The following is a 21,350-nucleotide window of genomic DNA, read 5'->3' on the forward strand; positions in this document are numbered from 1 at the left end:
GGGAGGGAGACGCAAGAGGGAAGAGATATGGGGACATATGTATATGCATAACTGATTCACTTTGTTATAAAGCAGAAACTAACACACCATTGTAAAGCAATTACACTCCAATAAAGATGTTAAAGAAAAAAAAAAGATAGCAGAGATGTTACCTCACATCCAGATACTTGCCCTACCTACCAGGACCATAACGATCTTGTCTGCATGAGGATTCAGCCGAGACACTCCACATTTCTATGCTGACCAGGAACCATGCAAACTGGGCAAAAAAAGAATTACAAAACCAAGTCAACAAAACACTAAGTGCTTATCCCAAGTTTTAAAAGCATTAGCATTCTAAACAATAAAACAAAGCATGGGACTTCCCTGGTGGCACAGTGGTTAAGTATCCGCCTGCCAATGCAGGGGACACGGGTTCGAGCCCTGGTCCGGGAAGATCCCACATGCTGCAGAGTAACTAAGCCCGTGCGCCACAACTACTGAGCCTGCGCTCTAAAGCCCGTGCTCTGCAACGAGAAGCCACCACAGTGAGAAGCCCACGAACCACAAGGAAGAGTAGCCCCTGCTCACCACAACTAGAGAAAGCCCACACACAACAACGAAGCCCTAACACAGCCAAAATAAATAAATAAATTAATTAATTAATCACATAAAACAAAGCAAATTTATTCAGCGAAATAAACTTCATAGTAAAACTACCTACAAGAAAGTATGAAAGGAAATGCTACCAGATGAATTGCTAAATAGCAACTTCCTACTCTACTATCTGTACCACTGGATGTTTTTTACAAACATATGACTGAATAATAACATCCAGTTCTTTGGCAGAGAATGTGGAGGTTCAGAAGACTACAGATTCTAGAACTACATCTATTACAGTGTGAATCTGGGCATTTCTCTCAGTCGTATTCAAGTTACAACAGCTTTAACTACAAAATCAAACTTAAAGTCAATAAAAATATGCTGTATAATAAAATAACTATAATGTACATGTAAGGAAAGTATTATGCATATATATTAAGAAATAATCTTGTTACAGTCAAATTTTCATGTTTATAAATGAGTCTACAGACAACAAAAGTTTTGGACTGACTTTCATATTCACAGTAACCAATTTTTTAGAATGAATTCCGAATGTAAGGCCTCTGCCAGAAGATGCCCTATCCTCTCTTTTCTGCAAGTTATCAATAGGGTGCATGTTCAGAACCTTAGACACATAAAATCAATAACTTTATAGCTTCTATATGAGAATAAACCCCTTCAATGTATGATAATTCCACCATGGGCTCACGGAAATGTGACATGCAAATAGAGGGGGGGAAAGCACCAGGAAGAGGGTAAGCCACTATCATGCAAGCAGATGGTATGGCTAAAAAGATTTCCAGTGCTCATTAATATTAACACCAATCAGCATGTTCCCCCTAACCACTGAATTCAGAAACAGAAACAACGTACGTGGAAAAAAAAAGATGGTGGTGGGGTTTGCATCAGAGACCTCTGGAAAGGGTGTAGGGATTAAGTTCTCTTTCGCGAAATGGAGAAGGAAGATGTACAATGAAGTCTTTAAAGAAATTTAAAATTCAATTTGAAAGGGAGAATAACGCACAGCCAGAGCCTTCAATCTCAAGTTTTCTAACTGTTGTCCCGGCACCTAGAATTCCCTATCTTCCTCAGTGACTCCCGGACTAACTCACTGAATGAAGGCAGAAGCACAGAGCTCCACCTCCGAAAAAGGCGAACAGTACCTTTCAGTACTACTCCTTTTCACTGGCGTGCTGGCGGCGGGGGCGGAGGGGGGGGCACCAAACCCAAACCAAAACGCGGGGCTGGCCCTGGGCGGGCAGCGCCGGCCACGACAGTAGAACGGGACCGAGAGCCTGACCCCAGCACACTCCTCTTCAAGGACTCTCCTCGAGGCCCCGGAGCCTCTCCCAACCCAGGGGACAGCCCTTCTCTCCTCGCTAGGCTTTCCGACGCCAGCAGGCGCTGCTCGCGTCACCCCCAGCCCCCCTCAGAGGAGTCCTCAACTGCCTCACCAAAAAATGTTTGGCCTGGGAAGCCCGTTGGCTGCGCCATCCCTTACAGAATTAGCAAGAGTTAAAAGCCAGGAGAGGGAGAAGGAAACCCAAAGAGTCGGGGGCAGCTTCGGGAGAGGCGGAGCAGGGACGAGAGAGAGGCGGCCACGACCACGGTGGCTGCAGCGCGAGAGAAGGAGAGGACGCACAGGCGAGACGCGAAACGCTGCAAACCCGGCGGGAGCGGCGCTCTGACGACCGCGGCGCGCCGGCCGGACCCGCCGCGAAGCCAAGACTCCTTAGGGGAGAGCGCCCCCACCGTCGCGCAGCCGCCCGGGGCTGGCCCGCTCCGGCCTCCCAGCCCGCGACGCTACCCTCCCGCCGTCCCAGCCCGCCCCGCTGCCTTCCCAGCCCCGGCCCCCAGCTGTCTTTGGCACGTCCGCGCTCTCACACTTACCGCGCGCGCGCGCCTCCACAGGGCGGCCGCCCGCCGCCCTCGGAGCGATCTCCGCCCCGCCCCCTGCGCCCGGCCAGTGGACTGGGCCCCGCGGGGCGGTGTCGGGGCTACGTCACGGGCGCGTGCGCTCTCTGAGCGCCGGCAGCGGCACGCGCGGATAGTTACGGGATCAGTGTGCGGGTTGTCCTTGGAGACGGACCCGTGCCTGGGCGGCGCAGAGAGGCGACAACGGCAGCGCGGCCCTTGGAGAAGCCAAGATGCCATCGAAGGGAAAGGACGAAAAGAAAGGGAAGGGTATAGGTAAAGGCAAAGACAAAGGCAAAGACAAAGACAAGAAGAAGAAGTAAGGAGAAGCCACCCTGGCGTCCCTGCTCCCTGGGCCTACCCTCCCGGCATTCTCAAGGGCAGGCCAACTGGCGCCCTCCCGCCTCCCCACCTGGACCCTCCTCTCTCCCCGCTTCTGAGAAGGACAGCCCCCATTGTTCACATATTACCAAAATGCACGCCAAACCATACTAATTCAACTAAAACAAGAGTGTGAGGCTTGGGACCCTGAAGTAACTTAGACACCGTCCCTGCCTATGTGTAATGCGCCAACGAACGAGAAGGAGGAGGCAGATAAGTTCCCAAAGAAGAGAAGTAACATAGGACCGAATGAAGTTAAGTGCCAGTGGAGGGAAAAAGAATTGAGAATGAGGAGGAAGGGTTAGTTCTGACCCTAGAAGTGAAGGTCAGGATAACATGTTTTAGGATATCGAAGATCCTCTAGGCCTGTGCTGTCCAATAGGGTAGTCACCGGTCACGTGTGGCTATTAAAATTAAAATTAAATAAAATTAAAAATTCAGATCTTCATTTGTACTGGCTACATTGCATGTCCTCAGTAGGCACATGTGGCTAGTAGTGGTGACTGTATTGGACAGCCCAGAGACAGAGCATTAACACCATCACAGAAAGTTCTGTTGGACGGCACTGCTCTAGACCAGTGGTTCTCAGCCTGGGGTGATTTTTGGCTACCAGGGGACGTTTGTTAATATCTGGAGACATTTTTGGTTGTCACATCTGGGGGCCTCTAGTGGATAAGAGACAAAGAATGCTGTTAAATATCTTACACTGCACAGGACAACCCCCATCCCCACTCTAAACAAAAAATCGTGTAGCTCATTATATTCGTAGTTGGGAAGCCCTGCTCAAGGCTTTAAGCTTCTGTAGAATAGGCACTAGGCATTATTCACGGTATCTCCAGCACCTAGAAGAGAGCCTGGATCATAGCAGATGCTTAATATTTGTTATATAAACAAATTAAAGTGTCTGCTTGTGTATGCTTCAACTTGGATCTCCCCCCTCCCCCCCGCACAAGACCTGTGCTCTGGTGCTCTGGGTTCATTATTTTTTGCCTGTAGCCTGATCGATCTCAGCTATGTGGTTGAGATGATCGTGGACATCCAAAGGATCTCTGGGTGATGGAAGTAGTTCCTTGGGCTTTTTAAGGATCCCTTTTGTTTCAAAGGAAAACATAAAGGATTTGACCAATTCAGGTAATTATTCATGTTTCCGCAAACATCAGAATTTCTGAAGTGGATAGTATTGCGCTAGCACTAAAGCTTTGCAGGTTTGAAGTTGCTGCTAGATTGCCACTAAACCTATTGGATGGTTCCTAGACACATTGGAGTCATACACGTTGTCCAACAACACTATATATGGGACCACAAGGAAATCCTTGCAAAGTTTATAAAGTAACTTGTTTAAGAGAGTAATGCATGCTCAATACAGAAAGTTTAGGAAACATGGAAAGTCAAACAGAAAACAAAACCACCTGTAGTCCCATCATCCAAAGATAACCACTACTATCATTTTGGAATATTCTTTTTCTTCTTTATAAAATGATAGCCCAATATACAAATTTATTTGTAACTTTTTCCCCCCAATGTATTATGTAAGTATTCTTCTACAGTGGGATTTTTTAAAAAGTTAACTGTGTAATTAGTCTAGCATTTTTTATTTATTTATTTATTTATTTATTTTCTCTGATGTGGGCCTCTCACTGTTGTGGCCTCTCCCATTGTGGAGCGCAGGCTCCGGACGCGCAGGCTCAGCGGCGATGGCTTACGGGCCTCTCACTGTTGTGGCCTCTCCCATTGTGGAGCGCAGGCTCCGGACGCGCAGGCTCAGCGGCCATGGCTTACGGGCCCAGCCGCTCCGTGGCATGTGGGATCTTCCCGGACCGGGGCACGAACCCGTGTCCCCTGCATCGGCAGGCTGATTCTCAACCAGTGTGCCACCAGGGAAGCCCCAGTCTAGCATTTTTTAGAAGTGCCAAGAGCTTATCACATTCCTGGAACTCACTAGCATATGTTTTCTATTTTTGACCATGCAGCTGCAGTGCACCAATCAGCAATGAGAAACACTGAGGCTAACAGACCATATATATTTCTTATTAACTCATTTATCCAACAGTATTTGCTCATATGTGCTAGGCAAATGCCAAGCAAAACAAATAACAATAAAGAGAAAAGTGTAATACTAATGTAGTAGAGAAATAGTTATATGCTGTCAATGTCCTCTTCCTGTGCAGGAAGATGATAAAAGTTGAGGAATCTGCCATGGAGAGAGCCAAGGCCAATGCCTCCCTTTGGGAGGCCAGGCTGGAAGTCGCAGAACTCTCTAGGATTGAGTATCGTGATACTTCCCGGAGACTGGCAAAATGTAATGAAGAATTAAAGAAACAGCAGTATAGAATGGAGAAAGACACAATGTCTGTATTGAACCACCTGAAGAAACAGGATCAGGAGAAAGATAATCTGGTAGGTAGGTAGAAACCCTCCTGAGCCTTAGTAACTACCTCTGTGGTTATACTGGTGTGTTATATATTTCAAGGATTTTAATTCCTTGAAATCTCATCACATAGTTAAGACACTTCAATTGACTTTATCTCTCCTTGAAGCAACATGTTATTTCAGAATGGCTTTACTGTCAGAATTGGCTCTTTCTTATTTTCAGCCTTGTCCCATGTTTTCTTGCCTGAAACAAAGATTGATGATCCTAAGGGAACATTATGATCAACTTTATTTGAAAAACAAGAGCATGATATATGACCTATATATATATTTTATGATACTGATAACTATCTAAGTAATTAATCATCTGTAAAGCAATTCACACATAATCTGTGATCACATGGTTATGAACCCAGCAAGTTGAATCTCTTCTTTTTGGCCTGTTGAATCTTGAATTTATCTTATTGAACTTTGTTGAAATGTTGGGAGCAGAGCTATCATTTTAGATCTGGGGAAAAAAGGGGAGGAAACTAACATTTTGGGGCCCCTGTTTGTGCCAGGCACTATACTAAGTACTTTACCTCTGCTATGTCATTTAGTCCTTTTAATAACCCCCTGTAGCTACAAATTGTCATTCCCATTTTACAGAAAAAGAAATTGACTCTCAGGACAGGTAACTTACCTGAAGTCTCACAGCTAGTGAGTGGAACTTAGGTGTGACTTAAATTCTCCTCTTTCCCATCTGCCTCTATGAGTGCCATGGACACCCAAGGAAATTTACACCATGCTTCACTCCCGTGTATGTTTTTGTGTTTTTACTATTTATGAATTATACATCCACAAATAAAACATATTATAGTCTTGTTTTAAAATTTATATTAGTAGTGTCATATTGTACATATCTTTTGCAACTTTTTTTTTATAAAACATGTTTTGTGGTATATTTACAAAATTCACATGATTCAGTTCATTTTTAAGAAGCTGATAATGAGCATGCTTTATTTTTTCATTCATTATTAACTGCTTTATAATATTCCATCAAATAAATAAATAAACCAAAATTTATTTGTTCATACCACCCTATGGGTCAGACTCCATTTTTTCATTATTACAAATAGACCTTCAGTAAACATTCTTGTGTATGTCTGCTTGTGCCCATGTGTGAGAGTTTCTCTAGAGTAGACACTTAGGAGTTAAATTACTATTATGAGGTATGCATAATTTCAACTTCACAAGGGTTTAAATTGAACTCCAAAGAGGTTATACCAATTTATACTCTTGCAAGCAATGTATTAAAGTGAGTTCCCATTTATCCACATTTTTGTGAACACTTGATATATATATTTTTTAATTTATTTTATTTTATTTTATTTATTTTTCGCTGCATTTGGTCTTTGTCGCTGCACGTGGGCTTTCTCTACTTGTGGCGAGCGGGGGCTACTCTTTGTTGTGGTGCGCAGGCTTCTCATTGTGGTGGCTTCTCTTGTTGCAGAGCATGGGCTCTAGGCACGCGGGCTCCAGTAGTTGTGGCACGTGGGCTCAGTAGTTGTGGCTCGTGGGCTCTAGAGCACAGGCTCAGTAGTTGTGGCTCACGGGCCCAGCCGCTCCGCGGCATGTGGGATCTTCCCGGACCGGGTTACGAACCTGCGTCCCCTGCATCGGCAGGCACACTCTCAACCACTGCGCCACCAGGGAAGCCCCAAGCATCTTTTATATGTTCCTTAACCCATTTTTTTATTGTTTTTATGTGTTTGCTTCGGTATACATATTGGAGTGATGCAGAGCATTTCTTCTACATAAGGATGACATGCAAATTCATGAATGATTCCGTAATTTTTTTCAAATGCCACATTTTCAGGGAGACCCTTGCTCACTACCCTGTTTAAAATTAAAACCATCTCCCTTATTTTATTTTCTTTGTAATATTTATTACCTTCTGTCATACTATATGCATGTTACTTATGTATTTATTTTCTCTTTTCCTAATTAGAATGAAACCTCACAGAAGTAAAGAATTGGGGGCCTTTTTAAATTGTCGTTGAGTGCTGTATCTCCAGCACCTAGTATGGGCCTGGTACATAGTAGGCACTCATTAAAATATGTTTGCATGAGTGAATGAATGGCTTGTGATTGCACTGATGCTTTGAAAAAGTTAATAGAAATCAAAACTAAGATCAAGATGATATTGGAAGCATATCAGAGAAATCGGACAGCAACATTTGTGTGGATTTTGTGTGTTTTATTAAATAAAGTGTAATTTTTTTGTATATTTTTTTAAACTTCTTTCCTAGGTGACTTCCATTTTTAAAATTATTCTTTGAATAGTATGCATTATTAAAATTGTCTGCTATAAAGTATTATTCTAAAATAAGCCTTTAGGCCAGCCATGCAAATAATTTTCAAAATTCATTATATAGAAGCTTTGTGGTCTGCATTAGCTAATTGATATTGGTCTGCGTTTATCGGTATCACTGGTATTTCCTGATTTTCATCTGCCTCCATGTATCAAAGATCAGCATCTGCGCTTCCCTGGTGGTGCAGTGGTTGAGAGTCCGCCTGCCGATGCAGGAGACGCAGGTTCGTGCCCCGGTCTGGGAAGATACCACATGCCGCGGAGCAGCTAGGCCCGTGAGCCATGGCCGCTGAGCCTGCGCGTCCGGAGCCTGCGCTCCGCAACGGGAGAGGCCACAACAGTGAGAGGCCCGCGTACCGCAAAAAAAAAAAGACCAGCATCTGGCTGTAGCAAATACATAATTTTCTCACAATCATAGATAACCATTAAAACCAAAGAAACTACTTTGGGAGGAAGTAAAATAGATTCAGTATACCTTGGTCAATTAGCTCTCTTAGAGTTTTGTTACTCATTCTACTATATCCTAGAAATGCGTTATTTGCTTAAACTTTATTTAAACTGTTTATAGTCTTACTTCATGTTAATTATAGAAATATTAGAAGTGAAGTGTGTTTTGAAAACTTATATCTTGGACAGAATTAGGAGATTTCACTTATGGGTTTTGGTATTTAAGGCTTTGTTCAATCAACACAAAATAAATCTAATTATATTCTACACCTGTCCTACATGACTGAGGACTGTCTCAATTTATTTTAAAACATTTTCAGGGTTTCCTTAAACTATTCTAAGATTATTTACAACAATATTTCACTTCTGTATCTTCTGATTCTATAACCACGTCAAGGAATTTTTAGTTTAAAAAGCTACTCAGATTTCCTACTAAAATATATACCAGCATCCTTGGAGAAATGATTGATTCTAAGACTGGAGCAGAGAGAGTAAAAAATGAATTTGAACTAAAAAATGAATTTGGAATATCTTGTGACAGGAAGTCAGTTAAAAAAAATTAAAGGACACGGCGGGTAGCTTGAAGGGGCTCCCACTGACCAAATCTGGGACATTCAAAATAAATAATGACAGTAATAAATTATAACTGAATAAAATGAGTCCATGAGTGCATACAACTAATAGATAAACACATACATTAATAAATAAGGGAGAGGGACTTCCCTGGTGGCGCAGTGGTTAGGAATCTTCCAGCTAATGCAGGGGACACAGGTTCAAGCCCTGGTCTGGGAAGACCCCCACATGCCATGGAGCAACTAATCCCGTGTGCCACAACTACTGAGCCTGCGCTCTAGAGCCCGCGTGCCACAACTACTGAGCCCGTGCACCTAGAGCCTGTGCTCCACAACAAGAGAAGCCACCGCAACGAGAAGCCCGTGCACTGCAACGAAGAGTAGCTCCTGCTCACCAGAACTAGAGAAAGCCTGCTCGCAGCAACGAAGACCCAACGCTGCCAAAAATAAATAAATAAATTTATTTATTTATTTAAATAAATAAATAAGGGAGAATAGAAAGTTTTTCCTTACAGTGGAATGCAGTAAATTATTAAATTTCTATGGAATGATGGAATTAGAAAAGTCACCATTTGGCTTCAGAGTAATAATTGATTCAGTCAAGAACAACAGTGGATGCTAAAACTAGTGTGTGAAATTTTTTTTTTTTGTGTGGTAAGCGGGCCTCTCACTGTTGCGGCCTCTCCCGTTGCGGAGCACAGGCTCCGGACGCGCAGGCTCAGCGGCCATGGCTCACGGGCCTAGCCACTCCGTGGCATGTAGGATCTTCCCGGACCGGGGCACGAACCCGTCTCCCCTGCATTGGCAGGCGGACTGTCAACCACTGCGCCACCAGGGAAGCCCCGTGTGTGAAATTTTGATGAGCAGAAGGATATTTGCATAGTCTCAAAATATCTTCCCCCCAAATACTTAATAATTACAAAAGGAAAAATAGTAACTTTTAAGTGGAGAAACCTGGCAGACACAATCTTAACCAGCTGATTACAATTAATGTCAGTCACCTCATGATGTGATGCAGTGACAAGGATACATCATCACTTAGGCAGTGTATGCCTGCCAAAAAGGCATAACCTGAATCTTCTCATGAAGACACATCAGACAACTCCAACCCTGGCCAGTATTTTTCAAAAACTTTGATATCATAAAAGGCAAAGACTGAGAAACTGCCCCAGATTAAAGAGACTAGGATATATGACAACTAAGTGTAATCATAATCAGGGATTACATCCTGGACCAGGAGAAGGAAAGTTACAATAAAAGGACACCATTGGGACAATTGATGACAAAATTTGAACATGGACTATAGATTAAATAATAGTATTTTATCAATGTTATATTGCCCAATTTTGATCATTGTATTGTGCTTCTAAGAGATTGTCCTTTTTCTTAGGAAATACATACTGAAATATTTAGGGGTACAGGGGTATGATGTCCTAGACTTATTTTCACATGCTCCAGAAAAAGCAGTTTCAAACATCTGTATCATATATACGTATATTTAGATAGACCTATCATAGAGGGAAAGCAAATGTGGCAAAATTGGGTGGAGAGTATATGAGAATTCTTTGTACTGTTCTTGAAACTTTTCTTTAAAAAATTCCTCATTTAAGAGAAGTGCAAATCAAAACTCCAAGTCATCACTTCACACCCATTAAGATGGCTACTATCAGAAAAACAAGGGACTTCCCTGGCGATCCAGTGGTTAAGACTTCACCTTCCAATGCAGGGGGTGCGGGTTCAATCCCTGGTCCAGGAGCTAAGATCCCACGTGCCTCAGGGCCAAAAAACAAAAACAGAAAACAGAAAAACAGAAAATAACAAGTGTTGCTGAAGATGTAGATAAATTGGAATCCTTGTGCACTGTTGGTGGGAGTGTGAAATGGTGTAGCCATTATGGAAAACAGTACAGAGGTTCCTCAAAAAATTAAAAATAGAATTATATGATCCAACAATCTCACTTTGGGGTACATTTCCAAGAGAATTTAAAGCAGAATCTTGAAGAGACAATTGCACACCCATGTTTTTGAAACATTATTCATATAAACATTATTCACATAAACATTATGCACATTCATATAGTCAAGATGTGGAAACAACCCAAATGTCTGTTGATGGATGAGTGAATAAAGAAAATGTGTTATACACATACAATGGAATATTATGCAGCTTTAAAAAAAAAAGAAGGAAATCTTGTCATATGCTACAACATAGACGAACCTCAAGGCCATTATGCTAAGTGAAATAAGCCAGTTACAAAAGGACAAATACTGTGATTCCACTCATATGAAGTGTATGTGGACAGGGTTGCCCACTATTCTGGTTCTATAAGGATCAAGCCATCAGCCATTGCAGCCCCTACCCACCACCTGCCACCCCCCACGGTGCATCCTGAGGGGAATTCAGGATGGAGAAAAACAGGAAGCCTTCTGTGCTTTGGTTACTGACCCTAGATAGTTAAGATGCATATCTAAGGAATAATTACCAGCCCAGATGTTGCATCTTCCCTTACATAGAAAAGCACTAAAATCATTAACTTGAAATGCTCATTCCTTGTGATTAGTAGTAATCTTTTTTTTTTTTTTTGTGGTATGCGGGCCTCCCTCTGCCGTGGCCTCTCCCGTCGCGGAGCACAGGCTCCGGACGCTCAGGCCCAGCGGCCACGGCTCACGGGCCCAGCCGCTCCGCGGCACGTGGGATCCTCCCAGACCGGGGCGCGAACCCGGTTCCCCTGCATCAGCAGGCGGACGCGCAACCACTGCGCCACCAGGGAAGCCCTAGTAGTAATCTTTTGATGTCTGACTACATGCTTTTTTCCAGCAAGAAATTCCTATATATCCTGGCTCCTCTCTTAACCTCTTCTGAGCATTTCCTCAGAGTTCTCTGAGAGGCTGTTTCCCAGGCTATAGCCCTCAGTATAATCCTAGAATAAAACTTAATTCACAACTTTCAGGTTGTGTGGTTTTTCTTCAGTGGACATATCTGAAGAAGTCAAAATCATAGAAACAATGCAGAAAGGCTAGGGGTAGGGAAGAGAAGGAATTAGTGTCTCATGAACATAGAGTTTCTGTTTTGCAAGATGAAAAATTTCCAGAGATCTGCTGCACAACAATGTGAATATATACTTAAAAATGGTTAAGATGGTAAATTTAATGTTGTGTTTTTTACCACACACACACACATGTTACCCAGGCAATTGTGATGATAGCCAAGTTTTGGAAGCTGGCAATAGCAAGTTAACAGTGTGGATTATGTCCTCTATTCTCTTCTTCCCACCTTACTCAATGTCTCCAACCCTACTGGTTTTAATATCATGTGAAAACTAGGCTGCTTAATTAAGTTAGGATGCAGAGTAATTTCTTTACCTTCCTCTGTATTTCCATTTTCTACAGATTGAAAAACTGAAACAGCAATTGAATGAAACTAAGGAAAGAGCCCAAGAAGAGAAGGAAAAATTGGTATGTACATTGGTGGTCACTTACTGGTGGTCAGGTTTCTGGCAAGTTCAGATATTTAGGACACAAGGAGAACAAGTGAGTAGATCCTCTGAGCAGCTCAGTGACCTTAAAGCCCACACACTTGATTGTACAGCAGCTCAAAAATAACATAAAATTTTGTTATTGTAGAAAACCATCTGGTAGTAGTGGTGTTTACTGATCTTGAGCTCTAGGGCTTTTCAGTGGACAGAGCTAGGAAATATATAGTTTTTGAAGATTAAAATATATCATAAGCCCATACTAATACTCTAAATTCAGATGCAGGAGTACAGGATTTTTACTTAACTTTATCTGTGTCTCCTCTCTTCCTCACCAAAAACCCTGGTTCTTTTTTTTTTTTTTTTTTTTTGGTACGCGGGCCTCTCACTGTTGTGGCCTCTCCCGTTGTGGAGCACAGGCTCCGGACGCGCAGGCTCAGCGGCCATGGCTCACGGGCCCAGCTGCTCCGCGGCATGTGGAATCTTCCCGGACCGGGGCACGAACCCGTGTCCCCTACATCGGCAGGCGGACTCTCAACCACTGCACCACCAGGGAAGCCCAAAACCCTGGTTCTTAATGATACCAGTATAATTGTGTATTTTCTTCAAACCTTAATACATCAATAGGCACAGAATAATAATATTAATACTCCCACCAACATAAATTAGTGGATACAGTTTAAGATTTGGGCAGGGGGGCACTTTTCCCCTTAGGATATATACTGATAGGGATCTACAATCAAATTAACAAGGTTTAAAAATGATTTGAAAGAATTCCTTCCTGTGAGGGTGTGCCACCAACTCAACAACACATTTTGCTTTTGATTTTTAGGAGTTGCTTTAAAAAGTTTAATTTAATGTACAATTATGTAATTATATAATTATAATTATGTAAAATATTTATATGGTTCCAAAGTAAAATCTATCAAACATGGTATATTCTGAGAAATCTAACTTCTATCCATGTCTCCACAATATACCAGAGTATATTGTCAAAATGGATTTTTGTCAACATAGGTAAGAAATGATATTTCAGTGTACTTAATTTGCATTTCTTTTTTTTTTTTACCTTTTAGATTTTTATTAGTAGTTCTCTCTGAAGAATCAAAATAGTTAGCAAATTACTTTAGATTCATCAAGACTGTATATCCTTTGTATTTAGATCTTTAATGATGTACAACATAAAACAAAACAAACCAAAGAGACTGATTTTTATGACTAGGTGTTATTCATTGTGTCATCCTAGAGCAAGGGGCTGGAGGGAGAGGCTGTTCTCCAGGGAGAACTGAGGGGGAGTTAGTGCTGGGTGACTAAATCACAGCCTCTTTCTTCCCCACTTGATGTGCTGGGAAGGGGCCAATGATTTCTTAAACTGACAACTGTTTTCTAGAGCAGGGGGCTCTAAAATCTGGGATAGCAGAAGACTGTGGTCCAAACCAGGCCAAAAGAAACAGGCTGGGGCAGGGAAGTATGGTAACTGCCTGGCAGAAAAGGCAAACTCAGGGCCCCAAGGGGAAAAGGGCATTCTTTGCACCTCAGAGACATTGCAGAACCAGTGTAACACTGTGACGTTGTTAAAAGGGGAAAAAAAAACAAAACCCTGGAAGAAACTTTCAATTGCACTCAACTTGGATTAGAGGGTAGTCCACCCCTGCAGAGAAGGGAAACATCTAGCCCCAAAGCAGTACTGAGTCTGGCCCTTCCACCTCCTTCTCCCCAATTCCTTTTGGCAGCTGGGCCAGGTTTTGGCTGAGGCCAATACAGACCCCAGAAAGACCAGAGAAGTCTCTCTGGATGGCCAAGGTGGGAAGGACACTTCTCAGAATACAAACACTTTTACTATGGAAGGAGCCAGGACAGTTCTGGGGGCATTTGCATGCCCACATCTTCCCCACTTTCTCCCCAGCTCAGGACCTAGGCTCATAGAGACTTGGCAAGCACAGTCTCTACACCTGACCTTCCACCCCCAAAAGAAGATCCGGAAGTGTGCCCCTTCTTCACCACAGGTGGTCTCCTCAGGGCCTTTGGCAGTGGGGGCTCCGTGCCAGGGCCTAGGCAGGGCCTGGTTTCAGCTGGCTCCCACCCAAGCCATGAGGTCTTCCAAAGCATTGTCCTGGTTATTGTTGTGTAATAGCAGAACTTCCTTAATATCTTTCAGTTCAAAGCCCATTTCCTTAAATTTGCTCATTAACTGAAGGAACCCCATCATCTTTTCCTCTCAACACTGCTGCATTTCCAGAGCCTCTTCCACTAAAAGAGGGTCAAAGCCCTTCTCACAGAGCTGTCCATGTGCAAAGAGATAGTCGAGAATCTGCTCAATATTCTCTCCTTTCTTCTTCATGGCTTTCAAGACATACTCATTGAGTAGCCCATGTTGATCACCATCTCCACACATTGCCACTCACTGGGGGACAGCGTCTGCAGTTCAGAATAAGCCTGGGGACAGCTGGGAGTGTTGGGCATTTGTGACATTGAGGAATTAGGAGGTGTGACCGTGGGACAGGTATTTGGAGGTGATAATTTTGTGCACACAGACAAGACAGAGAGGGAAGGCATCTGGGAATGGTTCAGGGTTGGCACCTCTGTGCCACTGTCCAAGTTCAAAGCTGAAAGCCCAAGAGTATGATGCCCATTGAGCTCACTGGCACTGCTTTGGGTGGAAGGCTTTAGGGAATTCCGGAACGTGCCACTGCGGAGGCAGGATGTGCTATGGAAAGTGCTTGCCATCTTGGCTGTCTTCTGACTGCTGTCATCAGAGTCAAGTTTGGGGAAGGACAGGGACTTGATATTGCTTACTGCAGGGATTGGGGGGAGGGACACTTTGGAAGACAGCAACATCTTTTCACAGCTGCCCAACTGTGGTAATGTTATAAAGCCACTGGGTTTGTGAAGAGGCTTGAAATTTAGGGTTGCCCGCTACAGGGATGCCAGGACCTCCTCATCCTGTAACACAGACCCAGAGCCACCTCTAGGCAAGTTACTGTCCAGTAACTGGGCCATAATGGGTCCACTGGTTCCTACCAGAATGTTTCTCAGCTCTTCCTTCTCATCAATAGTTTTTAACTCCAGATTATCAAACGGGTCTTCTTCACGCTCAAAGTCAGCAGGATCGAAATCTGCCTTTGTGTGGGGTGGGCTGAGAACTTTCTGTCCTGTGGCACTGCTGCTGACCCAGGTCGAGGTGAGGATGCTGTTGTGCTGTAAGCTGGCAAGGATGGGATTGATAGGAGGTGGCATTGTGGCTGTACTGTGAGTCTTGGAGAAGCTCACTTTGCTGTCACCCTCTGGGCCACTCTTAGAATTCACTTTAGCTTCTGCTTCCTCAGCCTTGTGCTCTGCTTCCCACTGGGCTTCTTGGATTTTCTTAATATCTTCAGCCCACTCAATGGTTTTCTTTTCCAAAGAGAAGCCATTCTGTACTTCTCTGACAACCTGCAAACAGTCAGGCAAGGAGAAGCCAATAGGTAGACCAACTTTAGCTGGTGTTTTGAATTTGTCTTCTATCTTAAATGGGACATCATCAAGGTCACTGAAAGTCCCATGAAAATCTGCACCCAGCTTCTTTGAAGCCATTTAGAACCTGAACGCTGCCGCCGCTGTCCCAGAAGCCGAAAGGTGCTGCTGACGACCGGCCTCCCAGGCTCAGTCGCCGCTGAGCTCCTGACGGCCCCTAGAGAGAGCGAACACCACCACCTCCAACTCTGCCCTACCCAGGCCAGGCCGTCACCGTCACCGTAGCCACCACCAGAGCCACAGCCACCATGTTGAAGCCCCACTTCCCTCCTCCTTCCTGCATTTCTCTTATTATGAGCTAGGTTGAGCATTTTTTCATGTGGTTGAGAGTCATTTGTATTTCTTTTGATAACCCTTGTTCATGTTTTAATTGTGTTATTGGGCCTTTTTCTCCTCTATTTCCCTCTTTTTTTTTCTCCTTACCCTCTCCTTCTCTTCCCTTTCTCCTCCTCTCTCTTTTTTTCCCTCCTCCTCTGTCTCCCCCTTTCCTTCCTCCTTCTCCCACCTTCTTCCTTCTTTATTTATAAGAGATATTGGCCCTCCCTTTGTCTCTTAGCTTACTAATTTTAATTTAGGATCAGGGATGTTATTTTTCTTACAGGTTAAAGATTTGTTCAGTCTTCTCATACGTCTTTTATTTTTTTAAATAAATTTATTTATTTGGTTTTTTTTTTTTTTTGGCTGTGTTGGATCTTCGTTGCTGCACACAGGCTTTCTCTAGCTGTGGCGAGCAGGGGCTACTCTTCATTGCAGTGCATGGGCTTCTCATTGCAGTGGTCTCTCTTGCTGTGGAGCACGGGCTCTAGGTACATGGGCTTCAATAGTTGCGGCATGTGGGCTCAGTAGTTGTGGCTCTCCCACGCTCTAAAGCACAGGATCAGTAGTTGTGGCTCACGGGCTTGGTTGCTCCGTGGCATGTGGGATCTTCCTGGACCAGGGCTCGAACCTGTGTCCCCTGCATTGGCAGGCAGATTCTTAACCACTGTGCCACCAGGGAAGTCCCTCATACCTCTTTTAAATAAATATCTACATTTTCTATACAAGATCAGCTCATTTTAGAATTTTTTCCTTATTCAAGGCACTTGGTCTCTTTTAATAAAAATTAAAACTTTATGCAAAAGCAAAAATAAAAAGGGAACAATTTCTTCAAAGATAGACAAATGGCTTAAGGCTTCATATGGAACAGGACTCTGTGTGACCTCTGTTCTTTTTCCTAACTCATTTACCTTTTTTTTTTTTTCCTACAGGAACAAAAATATGCTGTGCAAATAAGTGAGCTGGAGGGACAGTTCCATCAAAAAGCCAGAGAAATTGGCATGATTCAGACAGAGCTGAAAACAATAAAACAATTCCAGAAGAGAAAAATCCAAGTAGAGAAAGAATTAGATGATGTAAGTTTCTTTCTTTCTTCCTTTTTTTTTTAAAGGAGATTAGAATTAACTACTTATGTCTGCAAAGGCCTTCATAGAAATTTGCTCCTATGAGATAGTAAAGGACTCCCTTTGACATTTTAGAGATTATATGAGAGAAGCAGGGAAGACATATCGGTGTAGGACTGGACGCAAAAAGTCTTGATGGTTAGACTTTTCTTTCTCTAAGCTTTGATTTCTTTGTGAATTCACCAGATCTTAGCCAATATACCCGCTCACATTTATCAGCAGTTAAACCTTTGGAACTACAGATCCAGAAAAACATTAGGGGCAAAGTAGCAAAGTCCTAAAGGAAAATATGTTTAGACTGATGAATGAAAATTTTAGAAAAATTTAAGACACTCTGGGTAGGGGTGGATGTGGTGAGGAAAACTGAGTACTTTCAGAAAGTTTCTCTGACTTTGCATGCTCTTTCCATTCCCTCAGTTCAGAAAATAGTTCTATTGCATTAATGACAATGCAATAAATGGCACAGACGAGGGCTGGGCACAAGTAGCTAAAATCAGCTTTGTGGTTTTGGGCAAATTACTTACCCTCTCTATACCTAGGTTTCCTCATCTGTAAAATGGGGGTGATAAGAGTTACTGGCTCATAGGGTTGTTGTAAGGCTTAAATGAGTTCATATATGTAAAGTGCTTAAAATAGTGTATGTCACATAGTGAGAATTAACAGTGGTGTGTAGCTCTCTGCAAAAAAAGGTCCTCATTTGTAGCATTTGCTGATTTCCTTGGTGTAAATACTTATGTTGTGGCCAATTTCAAGCTACCAATGCTTTTACATTGTGCTAGCAAAATTCCTGGTATGAGCCAGCTCTAACACGCAACTGCTGCTCTTATTAGTAATAGTAACAGAAGTAGTATTGCCACCTAAGATAGCCATACACCATGTGGTATAGGGGCTAAAAGCTGGTGCTTTGAAGTCATACTGCTAGAGTGTAAATACTGTCTTCACTACTTGGGTATCTTGTTAAGTTTCCTCATCTGTAACATGGGGGTGAGAACAATAGTACCAATTTCAAAGGGTCATCGTGAAGACTAAATGAAATACAGGTTTCCCTCGCTATCTGAAAGTAGTTCCTATGAAACCTTTCCTAAGCTGAAGAAGCAGTTACCATAGGACACACCTTGCTAACAGAAGCACAAAATCAAGATAAAGCACAGATGCTCACAGACACAGTTCAAAGCTATGGCAGCTTGACGCTGAATATAGTTCCCAGGGAAGGAGTTTAACGGTGCCACTCCCCTCGTGGCTAAGGGTGCGCTTTGCCTCAGTAACACCGCTCGCCGCTGAACACTATATTTTTGCTTTTCGCCTTTTTTTCATAAAAGTGAAAATCCTCTCTGGATTACTTTCGGCTAGCGAAAACAGGTACTGATGTAGATTTTTTTTGTAAAAGCAGAGTGGTGTAAAGCAAACTTTCAGAAAAGCGGGGAATACCTGTAATCTGTTTTACTGTAAATGCTTAGCACTGTATGATAAAGATTACCTGCTGTTGCTGATCTTGCTACTATTATTACTGCACATTAGACTCCTAAGAACTTGTCAGTCTTATAACCGGTAGTTTGTACCCTTTGACCAACATCTCCCCATTTCCCCCTCCCCCCAGCCCAGTAAACCACCACTCTGAGTTCAACTTTTTTTTTTGGCAGGTCCCTGGGGCTTGTGGGATCTTAGTTCCCCAACCAGGGTTTGAACCTGGGCCCTAGGCAATGAGATCTCTGAGTCCTAACCACTGGACCGCCAGGAAATTCCAAATGTGGATGTATTTTAAGTTCACCACACCACCACAGTATAAAGTACACACTACTGCAGGAATAATCTTAAAATATCAAGTTCTGATGATGTTCTGGTCACTTCCCTCAAGAATCTTCTTTAGTAATAGAGTCACAGACTTAGAGAACGAACTTATGGTTACAGGGGGGAAGGGTGGGGGGAAGGGATAGTTAGGGAGTTTGGGATTGACGTGTACACACTGCTATATTTAAAATAAATATAGCAACAAGGGGGTAAAAGAATCTTCTTTAGTAAAGAAGATTATAAACAATCTTCTCTATTGTAAACAGAATATTGTCCAGACACCTTAGCGTGAAAATCAAGACCCTACACCTACTTTGGAACATATTATTTCCTTTTCTTACACTTCCCCATACACACCACCTTTAATCCACCCAACCCGGATATTCCCTGAAGTCTTTTCTGCCTTTCTTTGTTTACGCTGTTTCTTCTATCTGGAATATACTCCTGATAGAGCTCTGTCCATTAAAATTTTACCTATTCTTCAGAGGCTCAGCTCAAATGCGTATTCTCCATAAGGACTTCCTCAGTGTGCTGTTTAAAAGTAATAATTTTCTTCTTGCCATTTGTGACAATTTGGACAAAACTTGAGGGCGTTATGCTAAGTGAAATAAGTCAGACAGAGAAAGAATACTGTGCAATACAACTTATATGTGGAATCTAAAAAAAAGCCGAGGGACTTCCCTGGTGGTGCAGTGGTTAAGAATCCTCCTGCCAATGCAGGGGACACGGGTTCAAGCCCTGGTCCAGGAAGATCCCACATGCCGCGGAGCAACTAAGCCCGTGTGCCACAACTACTGAGCCAGCACACTAGAGCCCACGAGCCACAACTGCTGAGCCCTCATGCCACAACTACTGAAGTCTGCACGCCTAGAGCCTGTGCTCTGCAACAAGAGAAGCCAGCACAATGAGAAGCCCGCACACCACAACAATGAGTAGCCCCCGCTTGCCACAACTAGAGAAAGCCTGTGCACAGCAAAGCAACGAAGACCCAACACAGCCAAAAATAAATAAAATAAATAAATTTATTAAAATAAATAATTAATTAATTTTAAAAGCTGAACTTTGGGAATTCCCTGGTGGTCCGTGGTTAGGACTTGTTACTTTCACTGCAGTGGCACAGCTTCAATCCCTGGTCTGCGGGATCCCACAAGCAGTGTGGTGCGGCCAAAAAAAACCACGCTGAACTCAGAGTGGTTACTTGGGCTGGCGGGGGAAGGAATGGGGAGATGTTGGTCAAAGGGTACAAACTGCCAGTTGTAAGACTGACAAGTTCTTAGGAATCTAATGTACAGTATGGTAATTATAACTAATAATACTGTATGACATACTTGAAAGTTGCTAAGAGAGTAGATCTTAAATGTTCTTGCTACAGAAAAAGAAATGGTAGTTTTTTGTGACATGATGGAGGTGTTAGCTAATGCTATGGTAGTAATCATTTTGCAATATAGTGTATCAAAGTAACACATTGTACACCTTAAATTTACGCAATGTTATAGATCAATTATATTTCAATTAAGCTAGAAAAAAGAAAAAAATTTTTAAAAGATGATTAGCAAAAAAGTAATTTTTTTGTATGTTTCCATAGCATTTTGTATTTCTTTTATACCACTTTGCCTGTTCTCTCTTGATATTATATTTATTATTTGTCTTATCTCCCCTGCTAGATTATAAATTTTTTGAGGTATGAACAGTACTGTGCTTTGTATTCATTGAAGGACAAGATACACAGTAATGCTCAATAAATCTATGTTAAATGCTGAGTGGGTCTTTTATTAAATGTAATTGAAGGAATATCAAGTTTGCCACTAACTAAATGGGAAGAATCCTTTCACAGTGTATATGTATATCAAATCATCATGATGTACACTTGAACTATCATACATTTTATTTGTCTACAATTCCTCAAGAAAGCTGAAAAGTTTCTAGAAAGAATATCTAGTTTTGTTTTATATGAAAATGCTGCAGAATGAATCAAGTTAAGTTCACTAACTTTTCAGGAACTTTAAAATAGCCATCCTAGGTGTAGGTATACGTTCTGAATCAAAGTGAATTAGGAACTAGTTTTTAAGGAAACACTCCCATTTACCATTGCAACAAAAAGAATAAAATACCTAGGGATAAGTCTACCCAAGTAGACAAAAGACCTGTATGCAGAAAACTGTAAGACACTGATGAAAGAAATTAAAGATGATACCAACAGATGGAGAGATATACCATGTTCTTGGATTGGAAGAATCAACATTGTGAAAATGACTATACTACCCAAAGCAATCTGCAGATTCAATGCAATCCCTATCAAATTACCAATGGCATTTTTTACGGAACTAGAATAAAAAATCTTAAAATTTGTATGGAGACACAAAAGACCCTGAATAGCCAAAGCATACTTGAGGGAAAAAAACGGAGCTGGAGGAATCAGACTCCCTGACATCAGACTATACTACAAAGCTACAGTCATCAAGACAATATGGTACTGGCACAAAACCAGAAACATAGATCAATGGAACAAGATAGAAAGC

The 21,350-nt window shown here is 42.5% G+C and overlaps 2 protein-coding genes and 1 pseudogene across 15 annotated transcripts in view; 1 reads left to right on the forward strand and 2 right to left on the reverse strand.

The window, feature by feature from the left end:
• ENTPD5 (ectonucleoside triphosphate diphosphohydrolase 5 (inactive)) overlaps positions 1–21,350 on the reverse strand; it is a 63,217-nt gene that overhangs the window by 32,053 nt on the left and 9,814 nt on the right. For 5 of the 13 annotated variants that reach the window (XM_055088594.1, XM_055088589.1, XM_028496170.2 and 2 more), the window contains exons 1-3: positions 2,037–2,323; positions 1,456–1,561; positions 181–259 (exon numbers count right to left, since the gene is read on the reverse strand). The gene's annotated coding sequence lies outside the window, so the exon portion shown is untranslated. Of the gene's footprint in view, positions 1–152; positions 260–1,455; positions 1,562–1,745; positions 1,819–2,036; positions 2,324–2,472; positions 2,514–21,350 lie in introns of those variants that run through there. The other 8 variants (XM_055088592.1, XM_055088591.1, XM_055088588.1 and 5 more) reach the window with 8 other exon arrangements.
• The window catches only part of BBOF1 (basal body orientation factor 1), a 40,288-nt gene continuing 21,580 nt past the window's right edge, over positions 2,643–21,350 (forward strand). For both annotated transcript variants that reach the window (XM_028496164.2, XM_024118452.3), the window contains exons 1-4: positions 2,643–2,815; positions 5,046–5,274; positions 12,009–12,074; positions 16,852–16,995. In XM_028496164.2, the coding sequence (XP_028351965.1) occupies positions 2,730–2,815; positions 5,046–5,274; positions 12,009–12,074; positions 16,852–16,995 (525 nt within the window). In that variant the 5' untranslated portion in view covers positions 2,643–2,729. The remainder of the gene's footprint in view (positions 2,816–5,045; positions 5,275–12,008; positions 12,075–16,851; positions 16,996–21,350) is intronic.
• On the reverse strand, positions 13,214–15,664 carry LOC102992250 (ubiquitin-associated protein 1-like; annotated as a pseudogene).

This window comes from Physeter macrocephalus, chromosome 11, assembly GCF_002837175.3.
Source record: "Physeter macrocephalus isolate SW-GA chromosome 11, ASM283717v5, whole genome shotgun sequence".
Taxonomy (NCBI): Eukaryota; Metazoa; Chordata; class Mammalia; order Artiodactyla; family Physeteridae; genus Physeter; species Physeter macrocephalus.